At 36.4% G+C, this 25,402-nt stretch overlaps 2 protein-coding genes across 2 annotated transcripts; both read left to right on the forward strand.

Annotated features, from left to right (window-relative positions):
* The first annotated feature begins 10,337 nt into the window (after positions 1-10,337).
* LOC133288393 (subtilisin-like protease SBT1.6) lies at positions 10,338-13,049 on the forward strand. Its single transcript, XM_061486144.1, has one exon. The coding sequence runs from the start codon at positions 10,390-10,392 to the stop codon at positions 12,727-12,729; it is 2,340 nt and encodes a 779-aa protein (XP_061342128.1). The 5' UTR covers positions 10,338-10,389; the 3' UTR covers positions 12,730-13,049.
* Positions 13,050-22,841: 9,792 nt separating this feature from the next.
* LOC133288440 (protein EARLY-RESPONSIVE TO DEHYDRATION 7, chloroplastic-like) lies at positions 22,842-25,387 on the forward strand. Its single transcript, XM_061486198.1, has 4 exons — positions 22,842-23,719; positions 23,815-23,981; positions 24,635-24,719; positions 25,058-25,387. Exons 1-4 carry the CDS (start codon positions 22,887-22,889, stop codon positions 25,239-25,241), a joined length of 1,269 nt encoding a protein of 422 aa, XP_061342182.1. The 5' UTR covers positions 22,842-22,886; the 3' UTR covers positions 25,242-25,387.
* The last annotated feature ends 15 nt before the right edge of the window (positions 25,388-25,402 follow it).

A 25,402-nucleotide genomic window follows, 5' to 3' on the forward strand; every position in this document is an offset into this window, starting at 1 on the left:
AATATTTCTATAGTAGATAAGTTATCTATATTCATTTCTAAAATGATATCGTTTTCTGTTGAAAGATTAAAAAATTGTAACGAGAAAGACTATAATAATTCTGAAATAAATTATAATTACAAAAATATTTTAAATTCTGTCTCAAAACAACGTCATTTTGGACTCAATATAAATAACTTATATACATCAATAGCAGAAAAACCAACTCATCTATTTAATAAGTAAAAGGCTGAAATACCCTGAAGTTAAACATAAGCCAAAGAACGTTATAACTATATTAGATCTCACTTTCAACACGCAAAGAACGAAGATTTGAGCATAACTTCGATTCGGACACATGTATACGGCTCTGTCCATAATTTCCAAAATCAAACAATATGGAAACAATGGTTACGCAGCTACGTTGTTTTCGTCGGTTAGGACTTAAAGAGCTAAATTACGTACATGGTTTGACTTGTCTGAAATTGGGCATTTCTGGTTGATAGATCGTTCTGGGCTGGGCTTATAGTTCGTCCTTTGGCAGGGTGTGACTGAGCTTGTTATCGCCGTGTCGTTTTCGTGCTGCTGTGGAAGCATCAATATGGCCGTGGAACGGTGGAAGCTAATCACCAATTCCACTTTTAATATACAACCCCACCTCAACTACTCTCTCTTTTTTATTTGCTAATGATTATTGCTCAATAATTGTATTATCACATGCCTTTTTAGTCATTTGTTGAGCAATTAAATTAAATGATTCTACCCTCTATGTACAAAAGCTGCATATAAGGGGGAGTGTTTTTGTCACTAAACAAGTAATCTTTTCTTCCAAAAGTTTAAGTACTTGAATGAAACTATATTAATAGTTTTATTATATCTCTTAACACTCTCTTATGCGAATAGGGTTTGAGACATGAATAATATACAAGCTTCTTTTTTTTTTTGTGATTACCTTGTACTTAATTTTCTTTTTTTTTTTTGAAAAAATGGGAATGCAAGAATCGAAATCTAAACCTGGGTTAAAATTTATGAATAATTTTATAATTTTTTTAACACTGCAGATTCAGATAGACCATTCTTGCAATAATAATGCCGCAAGCTAAGCCGGTGACAAATGAATGATTTGTACTCAATTTCTAATATATGGCAACAGCTAAAACTTTCAAAATTTCAATTAACCCAAACAATGACCCCGCACATTCATTTCCTCTTCCAATTCACGAATGGGGAAAACAACAATATTAAAGCAATGTTTATATCACACTCGATTCAACTTTATACTATTCCATTTACTAACAATGAATGATCTCTAGTCAATATATATACCATCCTAAAATCTGTGTTGCTAACTTGCTATATCTTCTTTCTTAAGGATAAATAATAAGAAATAAAGTTAAACAACATGATTTTTTTTTTATTCTTTAATAATTCATCGATTACCCGACTTAATTTTTTCGAGCATTACTGAGATCCATATTAGGAAAAAATTTAAAGTGATCTTGGCCCATGATGGTCCTTCCACTAAAAAGACGACACTTTGAGGAAAAAAAAATATTTTTCTATCTTATCTCTCTTCTCTTCTCACTTTCGGTCCATTGATTGGGATGTGCATCTGGAGCACAAAATTAAAGCTCTCATATCAGGGTAGTTTTCCGAAAACTATTTGTTCTCAAACTCTAATTTATGGCAATTGGCAATACCTAAAACTTTCAAATTTCAACTAACCCAAACAATGGCCACGTTATTCATTTCCTCTTGCAATTCATGAATAGGGAAAATAATATTAAAGCAACCATTATCTCACATTCGATTCAATTTTAGACCATCATAATAAGCAGGGCTTGAGCTCTAGAGCTTTCCTTAAGGGAACAAGCTCTTTATCTCTTAAACAAATAGTTGTTGGTAATGTTTGTTTTTTCATTGCTTATAGTTTTTTTTTTTTAGATATTTCAATTGGTTCATTGTTTCACAACTAGTTCGATTTGGGTGGGTCCCGGAATTAAGACTTTAAATTCCTCCCGGCACCAACTGAGCTACCATCATTTGGTTTCATTGCTTCTAGTTGATCCCGTAAAGAATATATAGCTTTCAAAGAGAAATTTACTCATCTACATTCTGTATGGATTTTGTTAAATACTTTCATGTGTATGTAGCATTGTTGAAGAGTGAAGTCCTGACACTAAAGAGATGATAAAATGAGACTTCAATTTGTTGGATTGATCCGTTTAACCGGCCACAAATGACGGTTTGGGTCAAACGGATTCAACCTACCACAAAATGAGTTGACCCATTGAGTTGATTTTTTATTTTTGAAAAACAATCATTAATGACCTTTTTATACCTCTATTATCTTCATTTGATACTTTTTACATTTAAGATAAATATAATTTTTGAATTCTTTTTTTACTTTTCTAATATGTTGGCGGTTTGACGGAGCAACGCGAGTTGGAGGCAGGTTAAAATTTTCAAACCACTTTCAAGTGTGACGGATTGGGTCATTTTAAGGCAAATTGGAAGCAAGGTGGTCAGGTTACCCACTTTGTCACTTGAGTAAACTTAGTCATCTTGATTGGATATTCACTATTTCCATGAATCCCACTTTGGAGGCAAGGCGGGTCAGGTTACCCACTTTGTCACTTGAGTAAACTTAGTTATCTTGATTGGATATTCACTATTTACATGGATCCCAACCTAAAGCCTCAAATTGAGAGGCACTTTCCTTTCAAAATGTAAGTGGGCTAGATTGTTGGCCATATTAAGTTGGCCCAGTGTATCATGTTTGAGAATTTTTCTTTGGTGTCACGAAGTACTGTATTCGGTACTCCCATTTTGTTAAAAAGTAAGTTTTTATCTCTATTTAAATCAATATCTTTATTTTTTTTTTTCATCTAAATTCCAACTTTTTATCCATTTTACAAAGATATATGGTATTACGGAATACCAAAGATTTGTTCCATATTTGGGATTGGCTGGTAATTAATTTGGATCTTAATTATTCGTTTTGATCAGGCTGACTTCAGCCTGGTTCCCCATCATTTTAATTGTGGCCTTAAAATCAAACTTTCCAAAAAATCCCGAAAAAAAAACCAGCAAAATCAAAGTGTCGAGTTAAACTTAAAATCTTTCTAAATGATTGTATGATCTTTAATTATAAATTTATGTCAAGCTAGTGCTTAGTTTAAAATAGGTTTTTCACTTTCTTAATTTTTTAATTTCATTTTTTGCAACATGAGTTTAAGAAAAATCATTATCAACAGTAATCAACCTGGTACATGCTTTATCTTAATTATCTATTTCGTTCTTCATTTTCAAATTAAACCACAATAGGCTACACTGTTGCTGTTTCTCGATGAAAACTAGTAATATTGTTAAAAGTACAAGCTAAATAAATAAAGGAATAAAAGAAATAAAATTCTTTTATCTTTAGTACCGTTTAATAATCAAATAACATGAACTGTGTTTTAGTTAAAAAATCTTCCTATAATAAAGAGGTAAGCAAGGTTTTTTTTTTTTTTAAAAAAAAAAAAATCACAAGAATTTAAAGAGCGACACTATTGGAAAGACATAAAGTGTTTTGTAATATATTATGTGTTTTATAAGTGTTATGTTGCAGGAAAAATGATTGTGTAATGTTATATAAATTTGTTGTGCGTGTCTTAATTTTTTTTTTTTGGTTTAAAAAGTGCAGGTCCCACAAAATGTGGTGTGTGAAGAAAACTTTTTTGTGTCATGTTAAAGGACAAAACAAAAACCCATATATTATATATAATTTTTGGGGTTTGCATTTGTCATTTAACATGACACAACAAACTTTCCTACACATACAATATTTTGTAGAGCCCACATTTTTTGAAAAAAAAAAAATTACGGCACGTAAAACGAATCTCTATAACATTACACAATTATTTTTTCTACAACATAACTCTTATAAGATCCATAACTTTTTAGACTTTTATTTTCTTTCTCTCTCCAATCTTCATCCCTAAATCAGGATTAAATAAACAAAGGTCCGTCAGTGGAGCCTGCTGGGCCTCAAGAGCTTGTTCTGTTTATTTACGGTACGGTCCAGGACACAATTATCAAACATATCTCCTTCGTCCTAACGACTAACTGGGGCCCTTCAAACGCAGAAACACACAATCTCTTAATAGGATCATCCTGCAGTGCTGGCACGGTAGCTTCCTTCAAGCTTCAACATCGTTGGCTGAAACGAAACGGTCTGGAGACCCAAGCCCAGCTGAGAATGGGCCCATTAGCAAGAGGATAGGAAAAAGACCTGTCCATTTTAAGGACTTTGTAATGGGCTAAATACATAGTGGGACCACCAAATAGCATAGTGCAGTTGGTGTAAAAGAGCTGAACAGTGAAAATGAAAGAGTTTAGTTCAATTCTCATATATTATCTTTGAGAGGGGCCTAAAATTTTTATCCTTAACACATCTCATACCTCGAATTAATTTCATAATTGATTAAAAAAATTGAAACTCGTAGGAATATAAAAAGTTTATTGACTTCAAAAGATAATTAATGTACGTTTTTAAAAAACATAGTGGGACCAGTTACTCCTAATTAGTATTTCAGACATTTTAAATACCTAGAAATTATAATTAAAGATGTAATAGTACGAATAGCCAGAGGAGCTTAATAATAAAAAACAAGAAACATTTCATATTCATTTTCTCTTTATTTTCCTATCTCCTTCTACACCGTCTCACTTCTTTCCTCCTTAGTTTGTGTCAGTGGATCCCAGGAAGCCCGTGGCTGAAAATCATTAATGGTCGAGGCTACATCTATGGGTGTAAATGGATTAGGCTACACTTATTTACACGACTAAATTAATATTTTTTTTGCATTTTTTGGTGTTGAACTTGAATCGCATTTATTAAATAAATATTTGAAAGTTAAAAGATATTTTTATTTTTATGCTTGACATCTATGTTTAATTATTTTCAACTTATCTAGTCGTACGTATGTTGTTATTATAGCATTATGAGATTAATATAAAAATATTTTAAATAAAATAAAATTAAAACAAACGGAACAAAATTACAAACTATAATATATATTTTTAATTTAACATTTATGTTTTATTGAATTGTAATTTCAGTTTACAATATTATAACAGTAATAAAAAATAAAATTAAATAAAACATAATTGGCACAAATTATGAAAAATGTATTTCGCATGTTACATGATATAATTTGTCTCATACAGTACGTATAAAAGTGAATGAGACCCACTTATTTTTTTTTAGTGGATCTCATTTACTTCTTTGTATGTTGCATCAGACAAATTGTCTAATGCAAATGAGAAAAATCAAACCCATCAATTATTGTACTTACCTTTTTGTTCCCTATATTTATCTACCTTTAATAATATTAAAAAATAATAGACAAAATAAATAAATAAATAAATGAAATGAATTATCCCTTCTTCATTAATTTCCCCTTTTGTTCTTTAAGCTGAGAGTGTTCTTTTGTGGGGGCTTCGTTTATCTCTGCTATGATGGCGCCTATGGATAGATGTCAAGTCATTTATTGATTGTCAAACGCATTGATGGTTTAGATTTTTTCTCCTATTCCGAGTTGACTCAACATCTAAACTCGTCGTCAAAGGGCACATTTCCAACCTCTGACATGATAACTTTACAGCTCAAAGAAAAAGAAAATAAAATAAAAGAGGAAGGATATGTCATATGTGGGACTAAGCCATTCTTTGGACCGTGAATGACTCTGAAATCATAACATGTCCTCCACGCCAAAATGTTTGTGCAACACAATCTCCACCGTTCATCTCGGTTATGATGGCCCAGCCAATGATGCTACACGTTTCCAAATTTTAAATATGAGCCGTTCGATTCAGGACAATGGGGACACTTTCTTTTCATCCTGTTTCTGTAGGGACAGACAGATCCTTGATGCTCTCACTTGTTAGTTGTTACCATATTTTGTTCCACACTTGGCTTGAAAAATAAGAAAATTTCAAATTTCTTATAAAAATAATTATAATCTTCATTGATTATTTATAAAAAAAGAAGAAGAGAGTAAGCAAGTCTGTAATGATTCATCGAAATATTGAAATTGAGCCTGGCCTTAATTGGCAATTGGCATTAACTATGACGATCTTCTAGTTAAAACTTTCTTGTCACTTGCTTTTCATTATAATTGTTTGCTTTAATTCGATGTCTTTCCCCCCCCCCCCCCCCCCCCTTTATTTTGTAGTATAAATTCATGAAAAGATAAATTATATGAAAGAATATTTCAGCTTTCACAAATTTCTGTCGGTTGACGAAAAATAATATAAAAAAAAACAGCTTTCACAATTTCTGTCGGTTGAAGGAAAAACAAAATTAAATAAGGAAATCATATGACTGTCGGTTGTGTAATCACTGTGGACTCCGCTTTTATTTTTTATTTCTTTCGTAAAGACCATGCGAGTTTATATGGTAAGCAAGTTACATTTAATGTATAAAAATTTTTCCTACTTTGCGTGCAATATCCATTTACCCCGGTCCCTTAGATTAGGAAATTGTTTTGCTCGCAGAATCTACTTATTTTTCTCCTCCACGTGGCTACGTTTTAATTGTTTTTCATTTTCATCGAAGCTGTACTAAAAAATACGGACAAAGTTCCTTAATGTGGATACCATCGTATCGTATCTAGAGTTGGTATTTTAATCAACAGTTAGATTGAATTTTAATATTCTGACTGGTTGAGTTACTTGAAACACGTCAGAATTAGAACTATAATTCAGAGTTCGAAGCTGACAAGCGTTAAAACTTCCATGACGAACCTTAATTTCATGAATTGATTAAACAGTAGTAGGTGAGGCTCCCAATTGACATGCATGGAATAAAGTGCATGAACTATCTTCAATGGCATGAGAAGATAACCCATGGCAGTTCTATGATGTGTAAATTTCCTAGCATGCCTCTTCATTGCACTTGAATGAAAATCATGAAGAGGAACATGAAAAAGTAAAGTAGATGAAATCAATACCAAACCCCTACACATGCTCCATGAAAAAACATAAGAGAGGAAGGAAAATTTTGGGAAGTATGACCTTATATTGGATGCTGACAAACACTTGTCTTTTTATCAGATTTTTTTGTTTAATTTTTTTGTGTAATTAACATTTAAAAATAAATATTTGAGGTGTTTTCTTCTGTTTTAGAAATTTTTTTGCTCATTTCATATTATAAAATTAGTAAAAAGATATAATGATGTGTTAAATTTGACTCGAAATAATTTAGGATTAGTGTATTAAAATATGGTCCGATCATCGACTCGGTCAAAGTGTTAGGTTACTTGAGTCATTGTTCAACTGGTGGATCGTTGATTCAACTAATTTAACTAAATGTATGTTAAATAATATAATAAACATATTATAAAATACATTTTGACCAATAATTGAGATTATGTGATAATACTACTTACTCCCACTTGAGTTTGATTTCTGGCCACATCAAAAGTGGCATCGAATTTTTAAAAACCTGGTTTAAGGGAAAAATTAGTTTAAGGGGGTGTTTGTTTCAGGATTTTGCTAAATAATCATGGGGAAGTGTTGCCTGCATTTTGATTAATCCACGTTTGGTTCTCTGATTTTATGTTTTTTATCTAGCTTTCATCGTTGCCTATCTAACTTGAATTAGACGTGATTTGTTGGAAATTTACTGTTACGGAATGCTTTTTGAAGGGTGGTATTATTTGTAAAAACCGGATAAGTTGCAAAATTCACTGTTACATGATTTGTTGAAAATTCACTATTACCGTTTGGACAAGTATTGGTATAAAGGGCAATGTTTAATAAAAGGATAGTTTCGTAAATTCAGAATAGTTTCCCATCAATATTTTATATTCAACTAAACATACTCTTCACGAAATTCACTTATTTTTCTGGTAAAATTTTACTCAACCAAACAATTTTTTTTACATTTTCCTACCAAACTCAGTTTCCAACCATTTCCCTATCAATTACATTTTCCTATTATTCAAAAAATTTCTCCTCAACCAAACACCCCCTAAGGGAAAAATTAGTTTAAGAGAGAAAATAGCTTGACTCGTCGAGTTCCGTTTAATCTGCAAGTCACCAAAATTTGGCCGTCAACCGGCCGAAACAAATTCAATTACGTAATTGATTCAATAACTAACTCGAATCAACGCTCTCACTGAATCACTAAAACCCAAGTCAGCCCAATTAAGAGGTCGTTTGTATTGACTTATGAAGAAAGTCTTTTTTATCACATCTTTATTTTAAAAGTACTTTTTATAAAAGTTACAGCTATTTAGATTTTGAAAAAAATATTTATTTTTTGAAAAAAATATTTGACTTTTGACTTCTGCTTTTTTTAAAAGTTAAAATTTTTAGTTTTTTTTATAACTTATGCTTTTTTTAAAAGCAGACATCCAAACAGACTTTTTTCGAAAAGTGTTTTTTTTTTATATAAAAAAGCAACTTCTGAAGAAAAAAAACTTATCCAAACGGGCTCTAATTCGATCCGAATTTTAAAAAACTGCTTACGACAACTTTATTAATTAATACAATTAGTTTTTCGATGAGCATCTGTGGTTGTTAGTAATAGTTATAAAAGATGCGTAAACTTTATTTTTGTTGTCATTATCAGAAAAGAATCTTAACATGAAGAAATAAAGACACGTTAAGGTGACCGGATGTCACGGGTATCATTTTACAAATATATTTTCTCATCAAATTTTTTTACACGGTTAGAATATGTAAAAAATTTATATTTATTTTTTAAATATATTAAATAAGTAAAATTTTACTAGAACTTATAAAAGATAAAAATTAAGTCATTTAAAAGTCTAGTATCAATATATGATTGACGCGCTTACTTATGGTTTTCCACGGTTCATTCCATTGCACATATCAATAGAGTCTCCTTTTTATCTTATTTAATGGGAGTAAACATAATCTCTTTCCAATGTTTTTATTTGTATTATTATTGAAATATAGAGAAAATAAAGAGGATCATGCAACACCATCTGGATGCTATGCGATGTATAAGATAAAATAAAGGTTCGTTTATCCATTTACATGATTCGCATGGCACTAGCTAAGCATCGGAACAGTAAACCAATGATAAAAAAAGGGATATAATCAATAAAATTGATTGGATAATGATCTAATTATGTTCTTCATTCGACTATTATGCAATTTATTGTTGTTCAATTACGATTATAAACTTTATTCATTAAATTGATTAAATCCTCGCCACTGAAATTGTCTTGTTGGATCATCGGTTTTCAGATAGAACATTGCCATAAACCATTAGACTCGGGGGAACTTTTCGTTGTGATATTTCAAGGACCATTCGTCGCTTTTAATTCTTTTTTTTTGGAAATTCGTCGCTTTTAATTCTGTATCCAATTACTTTCCACCCTGTTTTTATCATTCAAAGATCAAAATTCAACACATTACGATGATAATCTAATCCGAATGGGAATTGGGGAATGGACACGTCTTGTACGCTTTTGCTGTTACAGCACATAGTTTACATTATTATTAGTAGGTATATGCGTCTTTTATGAATATTTTAAAAACAATTAATTAAGATAAAATTTGGAAAATAAAATTAAAATTATAAACATATTTATAACCAATTTAGTAATAAAATTAGAGAATATAATGTATTATTTCTTTAAGAAAAATCAATTGAATAATTAAATAATCCTTATTAAAAATATTTTTTAACTTCTTATTAATATTGAGTAAGCCGAGTTAGTTTTAAGATTATTTATAAATGTATAAGATATTTAAAAACTTATATAAGTGATTTTAAAAACTTTCACTTTCTATAAATATGATAGTTTAATTTTTCTTTTAAAGTTACGAGATGTAACGGATATTAAGCCGACAAATTAGACTTTAGTAGAGGCGACATCCCCTGCAGTATCCACAGAGACACACATTTGAGTATTCGACGATTGCCCGAAACAAGATTAATCAACTTAATAAATTATTAAACAATAATTAATATTTTAATATATATTTTTCCTTCCTTATTTTATTTTTGAGTAAATATCATTTTTAGTCCCTAACAAAAAATAGATACATATTAGTCCCTCACAAAAAATTAGTCAGTTAGTCCATAACAAATTCAAAGTGGACCCATTTAGTTGAAATCGTAGTCCCTCACAATTTCAAAAAAGACCCATATTAGTCTCTCAAAAGGACTAAAATAGATCCACTTTAAATTTGTTAGGGACTAACTTTTGTAAGGGACTAAGTGAGGACCGTATTTTTTGTCAGAGACCAAAAAAAAGTGTTTACTGTTCATTTTTTCTATTTAAAAAAAGAAAAGAGCACTTCACCGCGTCTGTTGTGAACGTTATAACACTTGCCATCTCTTTGCCACTCACACTCACACTCTCACTCACCACTGTGTCTCAAATGGGTACACTTATACTGAATACCATTCCTTCCGCACTTGTTTTCTCGATCTCGTTCTTGTTCATTTTACTTTCCCAAAACTTGGTTGTTTCTGCGGATCAAGTTTCCAAGACCTTCATCTTTCGTGTTAATTCTGAATCCAAACCCTCTATTTTCCCCACCCACTACCACTGGTACGCCTCTGAGTTCGCCGAACAAACCAACATCCTTCACACATACGACACCGTTTTCCATGGCTTCTCTGCGTTTCTCACGCGCCAACAAGCTGCTTCCATAAGCCAGCACCCTTCCGTCCTCGCCGTCTTCGAGGATCGTCGCCGTGAGCTTCACACCACTCGCTCGCCTCAGTTCCTTGGCCTTCGCAACCAGCGAGGTCTCTGGTCCGAATCCGACTACGGCTCCGACGTCATCATCGGAGTCTTCGACACCGGAATTTGGCCTGAGCGCCGGAGCTTCTCCGATTTGAACCTCGGCCCCATTCCTCGCCGCTGGAAAGGGTTTTGCGAAACTGGATTCAGATTTTCACCCAGAAACTGCAACCGGAAGCTGATTGGTGCTAGATTCTTCTCCAAAGGTCACGAGGCAGGTTCCAGTTCTCCAGGTCCTTTGAATCCCATCAACGAAACCGTCGAATTCAGATCACCACGCGATGCAGATGGTCATGGGACCCACACCGCGTCGACGGCGGCGGGTCGCTACGCTTTCCAAGCCAACATGTCCGGTTACGCTTCTGGAATCGCAAAGGGTGTAGCTCCAAAAGCTCGATTGGCTTCCTACAAGGTTTGCTGGAAGAATTCGGGTTGCTTCGACTCCGATATCCTCGCCGCCTTCGACGCCGCCGTATCCGACGGCGTCGATGTAATCTCCATTTCCATTGGCGGCGGCGACGGTATAGCCTCGCCTTACTATCTTGACCCGATTGCAATCGGGTCCTACGGTGCGGTTGCAAGAGGTGTTTTCGTGTCCTCTTCCGCCGGCAACGACGGACCTAACGGAATGTCAGTGACAAACTTAGCTCCATGGTTGACAACAGTTGGAGCAGGCACCATTGATCGTGATTTTCCAGCACAGGTGATTCTCGGCAACGGGAGAAGATTGTCCGGCGTGTCACTCTACGCCGGAGTGGCGTTGAAGGGGAAAATGTACCAATTAGTTTACCCTGGAAAATCAGGGGTTCTGGGTGATTCACTGTGCATGGAGAATTCACTGGATCCAAACGTAGTGAAAGGAAATATTGTGGTTTGTGACAGAGGAAGTAGTCCAAGAGTGGCGAAAGGATTAGTGGTGAAGAAAGCTGGCGGCGTTGGGATGATTCTCGCAAACGGAATATCCAACGGTGAAGGACTTGTTGGTGATGCTCATCTTCTTCCTGCATGTGCCGTTGGTGCCAACGAAGGTGATGCAATTAAAGCTTACATCTCATCCTCTAAAAACCCCACAGCCACCCTCGATTTCAAAGGCACTGTTCTCGGAATCAAACCGGCACCGGTTCTTGCTTCTTTCTCAGCCAGAGGACCCAACGGTTTAAACCCTCAAATACTTAAACCGGATTTGATTGCTCCTGGTGTCAACATTCTCGCAGCTTGGACCGACGCGGTTGGACCCACCGGTCTTGATTCTGATTCTCGGAGAACCGAATTCAACATCTTGTCTGGTACTTCAATGGCTTGCCCTCACGTGAGTGGCGCCGCCGCGTTGTTGAAGTCCGCCCATCCGGATTGGAGCCCCGCCGCCGTAAGGTCCGCCATGATGACAACCGCCACGTTGATGGATAACAGAAACCAGCCTATGATCGATGAAGCAACCGGGAATGGTTCCACTCCCTATGATTTCGGTGCGGGGCATCTGAATTTGGGTCTCGCCATGGATCCTGGCTTGGTCTACGATATCACCAGTAATGATTACGTTACTTTCCTATGCGCTAACGGTTACGGACCTAAGCTTATTCAGGTGATTACTCGAACGCCGGCGAGTTGTCCGGCGAAGAAGCCGTTGCCGGAGAATCTGAATTACCCGTCTTTTGTTGCTATGTTTCCGGTCACGTCGAGGGGGTTAGCATCGAAGATGTTTACACGGACCGTGACGAACGTGGGGCCTGCGAACTCGGTTTACAGGGTGAGGGTTGATTCGCAGCCGAATGGTGTGACGGTGACGGTGAGGCCGTCGCGGCTTGTGTTCTCGGAAACGGTGAAGAAGCGCAGTTTTGTGTTGACTGTGACGGCGAATACCCGAAATCTGAAGCTGGGTCCATCAGGGGCGGTGTTCGGGTCGCTTTCGTGGACGGATGATAAGCACGTCGTTCGTAGCCCAATTGTCGTTACTCAAATAGAACCGTTATAAAGCTTCGATCATGATGTTTTGATCGATGCGACTAGTGGCTCGTGATTCGTGAGTGCCTGAGTGGCATCTTCATAAGCTGCCAAGTGCCATGAATGATAATAGACAATGGGAATCCTTCCAATTTCTTATTTTTCTTACCTTCTTTTTACTTTTTTTTGCTCTTTATTTAGAATTGTGTGTAACCTCTTTGTTAAAATGACAAGGTTAGAGTTGTAATTGTAATCCTCTATTGTACTTTTTTTAAGTTTGTTTTGGGTTTACTTCTTAGCTTCCTCTTGTATTTATAGACTTCTAGGTGTCTATTTATACTTTCTAAAAAATATGGATAAATAATAATTTGTGATTTTTGTTTTTCACCGTTGTTCGATGCTACATTGACCTTGTTTGATTTGAAAACATTTATTTTCATTAACAACATAAGTTATTCTTTGTCTGTATTTTATTATAGCATTTTGCATCTATAATTTAACATGATCACAATTTTTTTCTTACACACATAACATTTTGTGAGACCCGTAATTTTTGAAACTAAAAAAATATAAAAAATTTTGGCACGCAAAACGAATCTCTATAACATAACACAATCACTTTTCTTACAACATAACTCTTATAAAACCCTTTATTATAATCATAATTTTTTTTTTGTAGTTTCTGGTATCAATTTTACGCACTTTTTATGAAACATTAATCTTGAATAATTAATTTTTGTTTTTGGGTTACCGATAATTAATATTACACAACCGTCTGTATTTTTGTAATGTGTATAATAAATTCTACATTTTAAGTTGTTAATGCTATATTTGTGAATTTTTTATTATAATTTGACTCCGAGACTGAATGTGGAACAAGAGAAAGCAAATGGAATTGTTCTAAATCATTATAAAGAGGCCAGTTCCCTTAAGTCCAGTGCAATTATAAGGAACCAAAATGGTCATCTAGAAAGCAAGTTAGTTACGCAATGGGTGCAGCTCAGGTGGTTTTCTGGCGCTGAGTTAGTGGGGTTGGACATGTGTTCGATTCCCGCTGAATGCATTCTTGGGAAGGGGGCTGAACCTTTAGCTATCACTGACCCCCGCACTCCGAATTAGTCCCATAGCCGGCTCAAAGAGTCGAAGCTTATGGGAATACCGAAGGGAGCCAACTCGCCTCAAAGAGGTAATTAAGCTTGGGTAACTCCAAAAAAAAAAAAAAAAACAAGTTAGTTTTTTTTTTTAAAATATATTAATATTATTTCGTAACTAATCTTATAAATACATGTTAAAGCTGTTTTGAGTCTTCTGACGGATACAAACGATATGTCGTGTATCACAGAAAACTGCCATGAAGTTCGTTGTCACTTTAGCATATGTCCACTTTGTGTGCTGTCCCACATGCGTTTCCTTTTTTTATATGATTTTATGCGTACACTTTGAAAGATGAGTGAAACAGGAGTGGACAATAAAATAAAAAAAACCGTTCTAATTTTATTCTATAATAATAATAAAAAAAAATATATGACTCTTAGTAGTCTTGATTCTCCTCATATTAGTTCTTCCATCTTGGTCGAACTTTTTGAACAGTTTTTTTAAATTAAAAAAGTTATTTTAATTTTTTAAAATTGTAAATTCTTGTCGTATTATTTCTTAGGTATCAACACGTTAGTCATGAATGAGAACTATATTTTTTCATGAAATATAATTTCAACCTATTGGAAATTATTTATTGCCTCTACATTTTATTTTATTTTATCTTATTTCGCGCAACAGTGAATGGGAAGAGCCCACCAAGAAAGGAGAACACAGTTGCAAATCCCTCTATCTCCAGTCAAGTCTTTATCACTCATTAAATCGATATTTAGGAATGGGATAACAACAGTAGCATGAATCAGAACCACATGAAAGGGATTTTCTTTATGAAGATCATAGTAATAATTATTAATTAATAATATTCTTAAGCTTTAAATTAATTCATTGAAAGATATATGTCAGAAAAACAATAGACCCCAAGTTTCAAACACGGACAGCAGAAATCTATCAGGCAGACAGTCCTAATAAAAATAAAATAAAATAAAAGCCCTCTTATGTGCAAATTATTTAATGATTCTGCTTTGTCTGGTTTTGTCTAATTATTAGTTAAGTGGTAATTAATTAGTATTAATATATAGGAGAAGTTAGGCCTTTGGCTGGAATTTGGAGACAGGTGAGCTTGTAATCTAAGTGGGAACGATACCATATCGTACCGAAACCAAAGGAAATCTGATTCTTGGCGTTAAACGTGGACATTGATTAATAACTAACTGTATTATATTATTTTTTAACATAACCGAAACAAAGGTTGCTATAAAAATTGGGAATTAGTGAAAACATTCGAATGCAGAACTTCGGGCAGTTCGATTCCCGCTGAATGTATTTTTGGGGAGGGGTTGAACCTTTAGCCATCACTGTTTTCTCGCACTCCGGATTAGTCTCATAGCCGGCTCAAAGAGTCGAAGCTCGTGGGAATACCGGAGAAAACCAACTCGTCTCAAAGAGATAATTAGAGTTGGATAACTCCAAAAAAAAAAAGAACTTCGGTGCAGGGACTTTCCAGATGCGGAGTAACTTAACAGAATTAATGGTTTACGAAACCTTAGATTCATTTAATAAGATTTAAAATAATTTTTTAAATTTTTTTCAAATGCAAAGTTACTAATTAAATTTTATATTACAATTCCCTTAATACTTATTTTTAAGAGTTTAATATTTTTTCTTTTGTTGTATAATTTTTTTTTTCTATCACATTCATATAAAATTAAATGGGTCCTATGGTAAAGAAAAGAGAGAGAGAAAGTGAGTGAAATTCATTCACTTTTATGTGAATTTGAATGAAAATAATTTTTTGCAACAAAAACGGAATTTATTTTTGCTATTTTTAATTGCCAATGTAATTGATAGATTTACTTTTTCATGGGATATTATTAATTTTAAGTTAGATTTTATTAATTTTAATTATAAAGGAAATTCTTTTAGTTGGATAAACAATTACACGAAGAGTTGACAATATTTTATAAGCAATATATGCATTTGGAAAGGAATTAATATGTGATTGAATATGTTTATGGAGTATTATCTTTTACTTCTATGTATGACTTCTATTAACCCATATATATGATTCTAAAATTAAATATAAACTACCAATTTTCTAATATGATAGCAATAATGTCGAATATAAGATTGAACAGTAAACATATAAAAAAATACTCGATTTTCTAACAAAAAGTCGAACATTGTTGTAATAAAAAAATGAAAAATAAAGAGAGCAGTTCATTAACGACTTAAGTAATAATTTAGTTTAGCTGTTTACCAAAAAAAAAAGAGAGTAATAGTTTAGCTCGTATAAATAAAATGAGATAAAATATAGATTGATGGAAAACAAGTGTAATTTAGACAATGGGATGAACAAAACAGCAATGCTAAGAGAAAAAGTGCTCTATGTACGTGTAGAAAGGTACGTAAATGGAATAACATTATCCCATTGAATGAATTTGGGCATCCACTAAATAATCAGGTTTTGAAACACAAGCTTTGTATGGCTTTGGGGACTAGCCGGCTTGAACCCATTGTGACAGCACTAATGAAGGCCCCTCTTGTAAACAAAATTTCACAGTGAATGACAATTAGTGTTGGCAAAATGGCCAATCCGTTTCGACCCAGCCCAATCCGCATGTAACCCGAAAAAAATGAGTCGGGTTAAGGTTGGTTCGAAAAAAAATGAACCAGAAAATCTGACCCGACCCAACCACAGTTGGCTCGTGGGTTGGCTAAAAAATATGGCTCGTGGATTGGCTTGAAAAAATAGTTCGTGAGTTAGCTCGCGGGTTGGCTCGAAAATTGCTCGCAGGTTGGCTCATTTTCAACCTATTTAAATGAACCTGTAGTATTAAAGCATAAGCTATGTGGCTTCCATCAGCTTAAACAAAGAGTTACAAAATGAGAAATAAAAACAAAATATTCTAGTTTCAAATTTTCTTCACAACAAATTTGCACCAACATCAAGAAACAATCAGAATCACTTTCTACCAAGTGAATAAGATATTTGAACCAAATAGAGCCAGCACAACCTAATAATATAAAAATGGCAGTGATGTGAGAAGATTAGGGACTTAGGTTTAGAAAAAGAAGAAAGATGAAGACAACATTTGTGGATTTTGTCCAATTTTATATATTATATTTTGTATTTTTTTATAATAAAAAAAACCTCAACTCGCGAGCTAGCTTGTTTGACCTGCGGGTTAGCTCTTTTTTTTCGAGCTGGCTAGGGTCGGTTTGCCTCGGGTTGACAATTTATTTTTGCCAATCCAACCTGGCTCATTTTTTACAGGTTACGGGTTGGCTCATTTTTGCCTCCCTAATGACAATGATAATGAATTTTTCTCATGCAATTGCAATTGATAAATTAATTAATTATCAAAAATCACAATAGGAAAGGCGTTGTTGAGAAGTACCTTAGTTATTGTAAAACCAAAATGTTATGGACCCGTAGAATGACAGGCCCAATAAGGGGCTATCTAAGATTTAAATCTAATATAATCATGGATAGATATCCATCAAGGATACTAATACTAATACGACGACATAGCAAGCAGGCATGAGCCCTTATCAGGAGCATTAAAGGCCCATCCATGCTACCCCAGGTAACCTCTATAAGTGAAAGGTAAACCCTAAAGGTACAGTACGCTCTCTCTCTGACTGTTATGCTGTCATTGTGCGCACACAGACCCCATTGGCTAACGCCGTTCGTAGTATTCTGTGCACATTGATCTGCTTGACTCAAGGGTATCTCTTCCATAGATACCTTTGAAAGGGCACTAGATCCAAGATTAACATACCAGCCCACTGGGCTGGACATTTCTGTCTCTAAGACAGAACATTGACGCCGTCTGTGGGAAATTCATCCCTTTGAATTTGACATTCCCACAATTTTGACTGACGATGGCAGTTCTTATAAGGAGAAATAGCTAGCAGCCGCCCCAAAACCAGAATTCGCCGCTGGATCTAGTCCTAGAAGAGGTAAATCAGCCTCAAAACCAGCTTGAAAACGATGTGGATTATGATCATGTCCATATCAGTGAGGATGTGTCAGACACGGCCTCCACTCCAGCACCCCGCAATCGAGTGGCGGCCCTGATTCCGAACAATCCCTCTCAACATCCAGAGGATTTTGCTGCACATATAGCTCAATCTTCAGATTCTGACTCTCGGCTGGCTCAAAATGTGTTTGCAACAATTTTGCAGCGAATGACAAAGACGGAGAATCGTAATAACCTCCAGTGTCAACAAGACTTCCAAAGGATACTAGTAGAGAATACCAGGAGAATGCGAGATCTAGAACAACGCTTAATGAGGGTGACTGGACCAGGGGCGACAGGAGTCGAAGGCCAAGATGCTAATGGCCGTGAAGGGAATCGCAACTCGGATCATCAAAACCGAATTATTGAGGTGGAAAACCGGGAAAGGCCTAATCCGGTGAGCACGATGAATCTGAACCTGGAAAACTTGGCAATGGATGACCTGCCACTAGAACAAACCGGTTCATCCTCATGTGGGGGGACAATATCATAACACTCTAACTTCACAACAGGGAGACCTGCCACGTCGTCCGGACCCATCTCGGAAGCAGTATTTAAAATCTCATAAGTCACCCAAGGAAACTGGGATACTAAAGAGGTGGGGGGACATGGAGGGTATGATTCAGTAGAACCCGACTCTTCAATTTCTTCTGGAGGAGATGCCATGAAAACCTAAAACAAAGAAAAGAACTAGATCAGAAGAAGAGAACGGGCATACCTGAATCAAAAATGCTATCAGAAGAGGAATCAGTATAAGATGAGGAAGTCGACATATCGGAGATCATGATTGGGCCATCTGTCCCACCAGATGCGGAGGTAGATCCCGAAATCATGCCGGCAACTAGCCAAAGTAGGCTCGGCCAGAGAGTCACGTCCTTGCTCGATAAGCTTGGAACTCAAGTAGACACAAGAATAACAAGGAACACTCTTCTGGAGAGGGGAAGAATGACGGAAATCTCGGACAATAGACGAATGTCCAGGGTGAACTATAGAAGTGCTAAAGGGCTGATACTCGAGCTGGGCAAATCGCTGGGAAGTATGTCTACTCGAAGTAAGGCGACCCCTAACCCCGGTTGACGAACCTTTACCCCGGGTCGGCCTTAACTCTCTGCAAGGTAACCCGGACCTCCTCCGAGATCTACCACCACAGCAACCGCGAAGCATGGCTTCACGTTCTTCCTCTTCAGTCCTCGGAATCCCCCACAGCCAGAAATGAATACCAGGGGGAATCTTTTTCAAAAAATCAGAATCTTCCTCCTTCACCCACTTACAACACAAAGCTGAAGAAGGAGAGTTTTTCCCCCTCATTTTGCTAAAAGACCAAACGACACTAAGATTCAAAATAACAAAGAAAGACGATGAAGGCAAGGTGATGAACACCAAAATGCCAGAAGGGAAGCAATATGCAACCCCCTAAAAAGTGCATAACATTGATACAACGAGAAAGCAAAGGAAATCAACAAGACATATGCTGGACCAAAAATTCAGGATTGAAGAAGCATCGAAAAAGCATGCTCAAAATCAGATGACTAGATGCAAACACCTCAAGATAGAAATAGCAAAAATCAAAGGCATGTGAAATACCTGAAGAAAGGGATGATCTTGCAAAGCTATGGGGGAAATGCGTTGGAGATACTGATACTCAGGAAAACTCACACGGAAGGAAGTCTCTGCACAATGCTCAAAAGGAAAACGAAAACAAATAGCATAGGACGAGGGCTTACATATGCATAAGCAGTAACCACTGTGGTTACGAAGGGCAAAGGTCAGGGATAGTAGAGACATTTAACTCATGAGTGGTAACTGCAGCAGTCGTGGATGGCAAGGGTCAGGAGCATCAGCGTCCTTGCACTTAAAAAGGCAATGATTAAACGCCTGAAATGACGCTGCCAATAAATGTGCACGAAATGCGAGAACGGCATAAAATGGCTATAGCACGCTAACACATGCGGCAAACAGCACATGTCAGAATGAAATGAGTACTAATGATAAATCGACAAGAGAGATTGATGACACGTGTACTCAACAACTCTTAGCCGGTTATCCGATTGATGCTTTGGGGCAATTCCCCTGTTGGACACCAACTGCTCGAGCACATTCGATACCCGGTGGCATATGCAAAATATCTTGCCAGGCTCATTCATAACCCGTCCACATAACTACTGGGAAAAGTCATTCCTGGTTCCAAAAGAGGGCTACAAACAAAGTGTGCGCGTAAGGAATGATGCTTGGGGGCAACTTGCCAGTTGGATCCTAACAACTCAAGCACATTCTGAACTCGCCGATGGGAATACGTGAAATGCTTTCCTAGGGTTATGCTCAACTCTCCGAGATAAGGAGCAATGAGGACCTCGGTGGAAAAATCTCAGATCAAGTAACACGTATATAAAGAACTTACTAAAACCCAAATGCGCCTAGCTCAGCAGAGAACCTGAAGCAAAAGCGCAAAGAAGTTCATCCCGAAAACCCGGACGCCCAGGTAATCGGGGTGAGGGGCAACTGTTATGGACCTGTATAAAGGGCCCGTAGAATGACAGGCCTAATAAGGGGCTATCTAAGATTTAAATCTAATATAATCATGGATAGATATCCATCAAGGATACTAATCCTAATACGACAGCATAGCAAGCAGGCATGGGCCCTTATCAGGAGCACTAAAGGCCCATCCACGTTACCCCAGGTAACCTCTATAAGTAAAAGGTAAACCCTAAAGGTACGGTACGCTCTCTCTCTCTGACTGTTATGCTGTCACTTGGCGCACACACACACCCCATTGGCTAACGCCGTTAATAGTGTTCTGTGCACAGTGATATGCTAGACTCAAGGGTATCTCTTCCATAGATACCTTGGAGAGAGCACTAGATCCAAGATTAACATACCAGCCCACTGGGCTGGACATTTCTGTCTCTAAGACAGAACACAAATGATGGTAGCTTAGTTGGTATAAAGGAACTGAGGGTGAAAGCATGTGTTCGATCATTCCAAGTACCGTCTTTGGGAGGGATTTAAAGTCTTAATCCCGTGATTTGCCCCGAATCGGACTAGTTACAAAGCACTGAATCAATTGGAATATAAAAAAAAAACCCAAAGTTTTTGAAGAACCTCATGTAACGCGGAAGGTCCAAGCCCAATGCTAAGCTTTCCTGAAGAATTTAAGAACACAATTATGGAGAAATGTGGGGAAATCAATAACAAAATGGTCATTAAGAAGAAATTATTTAAATCATCGTTGCAAAGAAAAACAATATATTCTTAATGTCGTTCAACCAAATTGCAAGCTTTGGTTTCTAAAGGAAAAGTGAGATAAATTATCCTAAGACCAACATTCTAAGGATGTCTCATTGATTCGTAAGCCAACAAAGGATATGATTTTTGTCAAGGTGAGTACCCTTTAATTTAGACAATGTGACATGCACAAAAGCAATGCTGAGAGAAAAGTGATCTTCGTGTGCATGTTGAAAGCTAAATGGAATGACATTATGAGTTTGAGCCAAATGATGAGCTTCAAATTTGGGCTTCTAAGAAAGTTGTTAATGACAGGCTCTACATAGCTTTGGGGACTAGTCCATGGACTTTAACCGATTTTGGCAGGAGTAATTGAAGCCCCTTTGTGCGAACAAAATTTCACACTCGAGAAGAGTGATTGTGGCCTTTTCTCATCTGATTGCAGTAGTTAATTAATCGCTTACCAAGAATTACAACCAGAAAGGAGTGGTAATGTTGAGAACTACATAAATGATCACATAACCTCATGCAGCGTGGATCGTCCATGCTCAATGCTAGGCTTGCCTCAAGAATTTAAGAATAGAATCAAGGAGATATGTGGAAAAAAAATAATATAACAATGATTATTAAGAAGAAAATGTTTAAATCAAATGTTGCAGAGAACAATAATAAATTCACAATGTTGTTCAGCCAAATTGCAAGTTTTTATTTCTTTAGGGAACATGAGATAAAGTGTCTTCAAGATCAACACTCAATTGAAGTCTAATTGATACCTAAGCACACGAAGAACGTGACTCCTCTCATGAAGAGTACCATTGAAATTAGACATTGGAATATGCACAAGAGCAATGTTGATAGAAAAAGGTGCTTCACGTATGTGTTTTGTTTAAATTTGGACGTCCAAGAAAGTATATAAAAATAGGCTCTGCATGACTTTTGTTGTTGACTATGATGAAGACATACGGTGAATCTCAATCAAGAACAAGAAGGCAGCAATGCAAACAAGCAAGAAATCAATGTCGGTGAGGAAGGAAGTGTTAGACAACCAAATTCGTGGTATGGGCAGCAAGTGAATGTTTGCAAGATAAGTAGATGTTTGGATTCAAGGGCAACAAAGTAGTTTAATAAATATATTTTGAGATGGGGAGGGTTCTTTTGACTCTAGAGTAAGACTTTTAAGTCTTACTCCCCATCTCAGCCGTTGATGAACGGAAATCAAGTGTTGTCATTTATAGTGTAATTAATAATTAATTAATATAATTTTCTAAATTATAACTGTTGGATGGACTGAAATCAACAGCTAGGATGGAGAGTAAGACTTATAAATCTTACTCTAGAGTCAAATGATCTCTCTCCTTTTGAGATTAATGTTTCTCTAATTTTATTTCCTATACTCATATAAAAGTGTGTGGGATCCATCTAATCCACGAGATAATAGCTCTACCGAGAGTTGCCAAATAATAAAACGCGCCATGTTCGATAAAACTCATAAAAGCTTATTTGTTATGGGCCGGACGAATGGACTTGTTGGGCCCCCTTTCAATTTGATAATCAAACTACGCGGGAACGGGAATTATATTTATAAAGTCTGCGGCTCAGTGCTTTATTTCTTAAACAGAAAGTAACTGTCAAGTGTAACTGAATACTGCTGTTTACAGATGGCAAAATCGTAGAGCTCAACGTCCGCGGTTATTACACGTCTTCACAACCGCCACGTGTTTTCTTTTCTTCTACAAGTCGGTTTTGTCTCTGCGTTTTATTTTTAATGTTCGACTTAATCCATTTATCCGACATAGTATATATTACATCCGATTTTGTGTTCCATTCTTACATTCACAACACAACCATGTCTTCTACTTCTGCTTCTCCCCAAAAAAGTTCATTCTACCCACAAGTCGATTTCACTAACCCAGACGCCAATTCTCCCTTTTCCCCTTCTTCTTCTACTTCTACCATGTATCCCTCAATCGACACAAACAACGTTGCCACTGAAAATCTCTCCTCGGAAGATTCAAACATGACACAACCCTTCGAACATGTTCTTGTCACCGTCCCCGGTGTGATTCTGCATCTAATACAAAAGGATTCCAGCGTCCACCTCGCTTCGGGTGACCTCACCATAGCGAGCATCGGAGAAGGGGACAACGTCGTCGCGGTTCTCGCTCGCATCGGCGATCAAATTCAATGGCCTTTGGCCAAAGACGTGTCTACGGTGAAGCTCGACGAGTCGCATTATTTCTTCACGCTTAGGGTTCCAGTTCCACAGAGTGACGCTGAGAATGAGTTTGAGGTGTTGAATTACGGGTTAACCGTAACGGCCAAAGGGCAAGAGAGGTTGCTGAAGGAACTGGATGATGTTCTGGAAAAGTATAGTTTTCTCTCTGTGGAGAAAGTGGAGGGTGTGGGTGGTTGGGAGGTGTTGAAATCAGGGGAAAAGAAGGAACTGGTGGAGGAGAGTTCTGCTGCTTATTGGACTACGTTGGCGCCAAACGTTGAGGATTATAGTAGTAGCTTTGCAAGGTGGATTGCTTCAGGTTCGGGGCAGGTGGTGAGGGGGATTTTGTGGTGTGGGGATGTCACTGTTGATAGATTGAAATGGGGGAATGATTTCTTGAAGAAGAGGATGCAGCCTGGTTCTCAATCCCAAATCAGTTCACAAGCCATGGAGAGGATTAAAAGGTTGGAACTTGGAAACTTCCTATCGATTTTACTGCGAATTCAATGCTTCGTTTTTTATTTTTAATTTTATTTTTATGTTATGTGGTTCCTTTCAGGGTTAAGAAGTTGACGAAGATGTCGGAGAATGTGGCCACCGGTGTCCTCTCTGGGGTTATCAAGGTGTCTGGATTCTTCACAAGTTCTGTAGTGAACTCCACAGCTGGCAAGAAATTCTTTAGCCTTCTTCCAGGAGAAATCGTCCTTGCCACCATGGATGGTTTCAGTATGTTATCATATCTTTGACTTTCTATGCTTTTAGTTTTCTGCCTGTTTTTTTTATCGTGGTGGGGAAGAACTGAGCTATATGTTCTGTGCTTGACTCTGCATATTTTCAATTTCTACCTTGCCATCGTAATATATATGAGACGTTTTTTATGCCTGATGTTCAGTTGATGTTAAGCCTAAGCCATGTATATGTTCTGGTTTTGAGGTGGCTCTGACTAACATTCCACATATTGCACATTAGTGTGTCCTAGATGTATTTTATAAACTCATGCTTAGAATTTAGTCACCGATTCAAAATTAGAAGCATTGATTTCATACTTCATGTCATGAGAGTTTGTTTCATATTCATAAATATATTCGGGTGGGCAGCCAGGATTGAAAATGATAAGGAAGCAATTATTTATTATTGCTGTGAGAATATGATTATATGAGAATGCCGGATGGCACTCCTTCAAAAAAATAAAATAAAATTGGGATGTTGTGTTCTGAAAGAAGCCCTAAAGATGTGGAACATTTTCCCTATAACCAACCCCAGTTTTCTAATGTGGCTTCTGGGTTCGGTATTAGTCTTTTGATTATTTATGCGTGGAAGCTAGGACTTTATTTTATTTTATTTCTTCTCATGCTTTGGCTGTGTGTGTATGTGTGCAGACAAGGTCTGTGATGCTGTAGAAGTAGCTGGAAGGAATGTCATGTCTACTTCATCAGTTGTGACCACCGGACTCGTTTCACATAAGTAAGTTCATTCTCTATAGATTTAGTCCTCTAGTCAAGTATTCTCATCAACATAATTGACTGGCCTCAATGATAGAATGCCTTTGCTTGAAATGTTAAATTTTTATCAGACCAATCTTTTCTACGTTTGGTTAGTTTAGTTCATTGTTTGGTGGGGATTACACCACTTGTTTGGTGTTAAGATTAAACAAAAACTCAGTTTCTGTAGATTGCGTCTAACGCATGACTTGTTTTCTTATGAGCTCGCATGTAATTAACCAGTACCAAGAAGCATCTTGAGCCTTCTCGATGTTAGTATGATTGAGTTGCTTTTCGATTCCACTTTTTTTGTCATATTAGATATGGAGAGCAAGCAGCTCAGGTTACAAATGAAGGCCTTGACGCTGCAGGGCATGCGATAGGGACAGCTTGGGCAGTGTTTAAAATCAGGAAGGCACTCAACCCGAAGAGCGTGATTAAACCAACAACATTAGCCAAAGCTGCTGCCAAAGCAACTTCATCTGAACTGAAGGCTAAGAAATAAGAAGTCAAGGCATTGAGAGAATAAGGATATCCCCTACCCTCAAAATTTTTCTGTGTATGTAAAGAGTTGTATTGGTTTGTCTGTTTGTTCATTTTTTAATTACTCTTCATCGTGTTAATAAATATTTATGAGTTAATGATTGATGTTCTGGAAAAGGAATG

The sequence above is a fragment of the Gastrolobium bilobum genome, unplaced genomic scaffold (assembly GCF_033153095.1).
Source record: "Gastrolobium bilobum isolate Gb01-03AN ecotype WA unplaced genomic scaffold, APGP_CSIRO_Gbil_v1 utg1578, whole genome shotgun sequence".
Taxonomy (NCBI): domain Eukaryota; kingdom Viridiplantae; phylum Streptophyta; class Magnoliopsida; order Fabales; family Fabaceae; genus Gastrolobium; species Gastrolobium bilobum.

Excerpts from the sequence above, each read along its gene's own strand:
- LOC133288440 (XM_061486198.1), top strand. The coding sequence starts at position 22,887 with ATGTCTTCTACTTCTGCTTCTCCCCAAAAAAGTTCATTCTACCCACAA. Across the intron at positions 23,982-24,634 it reads TGCCACCATGGATGGTTTCA|ACAAGGTCTGTGATGCTGTA; the intron begins GTATGTTATCAT and ends GTATGTGTGCAG. Across the intron at positions 24,720-25,057 it reads ACCGGACTCGTTTCACATAA|ATATGGAGAGCAAGCAGCTC; the intron begins GTAAGTTCATTC and ends TTGTCATATTAG.
- LOC133288393 (XM_061486144.1), top strand. The coding sequence starts at position 10,390 with ATGGGTACACTTATACTGAATACCATTCCTTCCGCACTTGTTTTCTCG.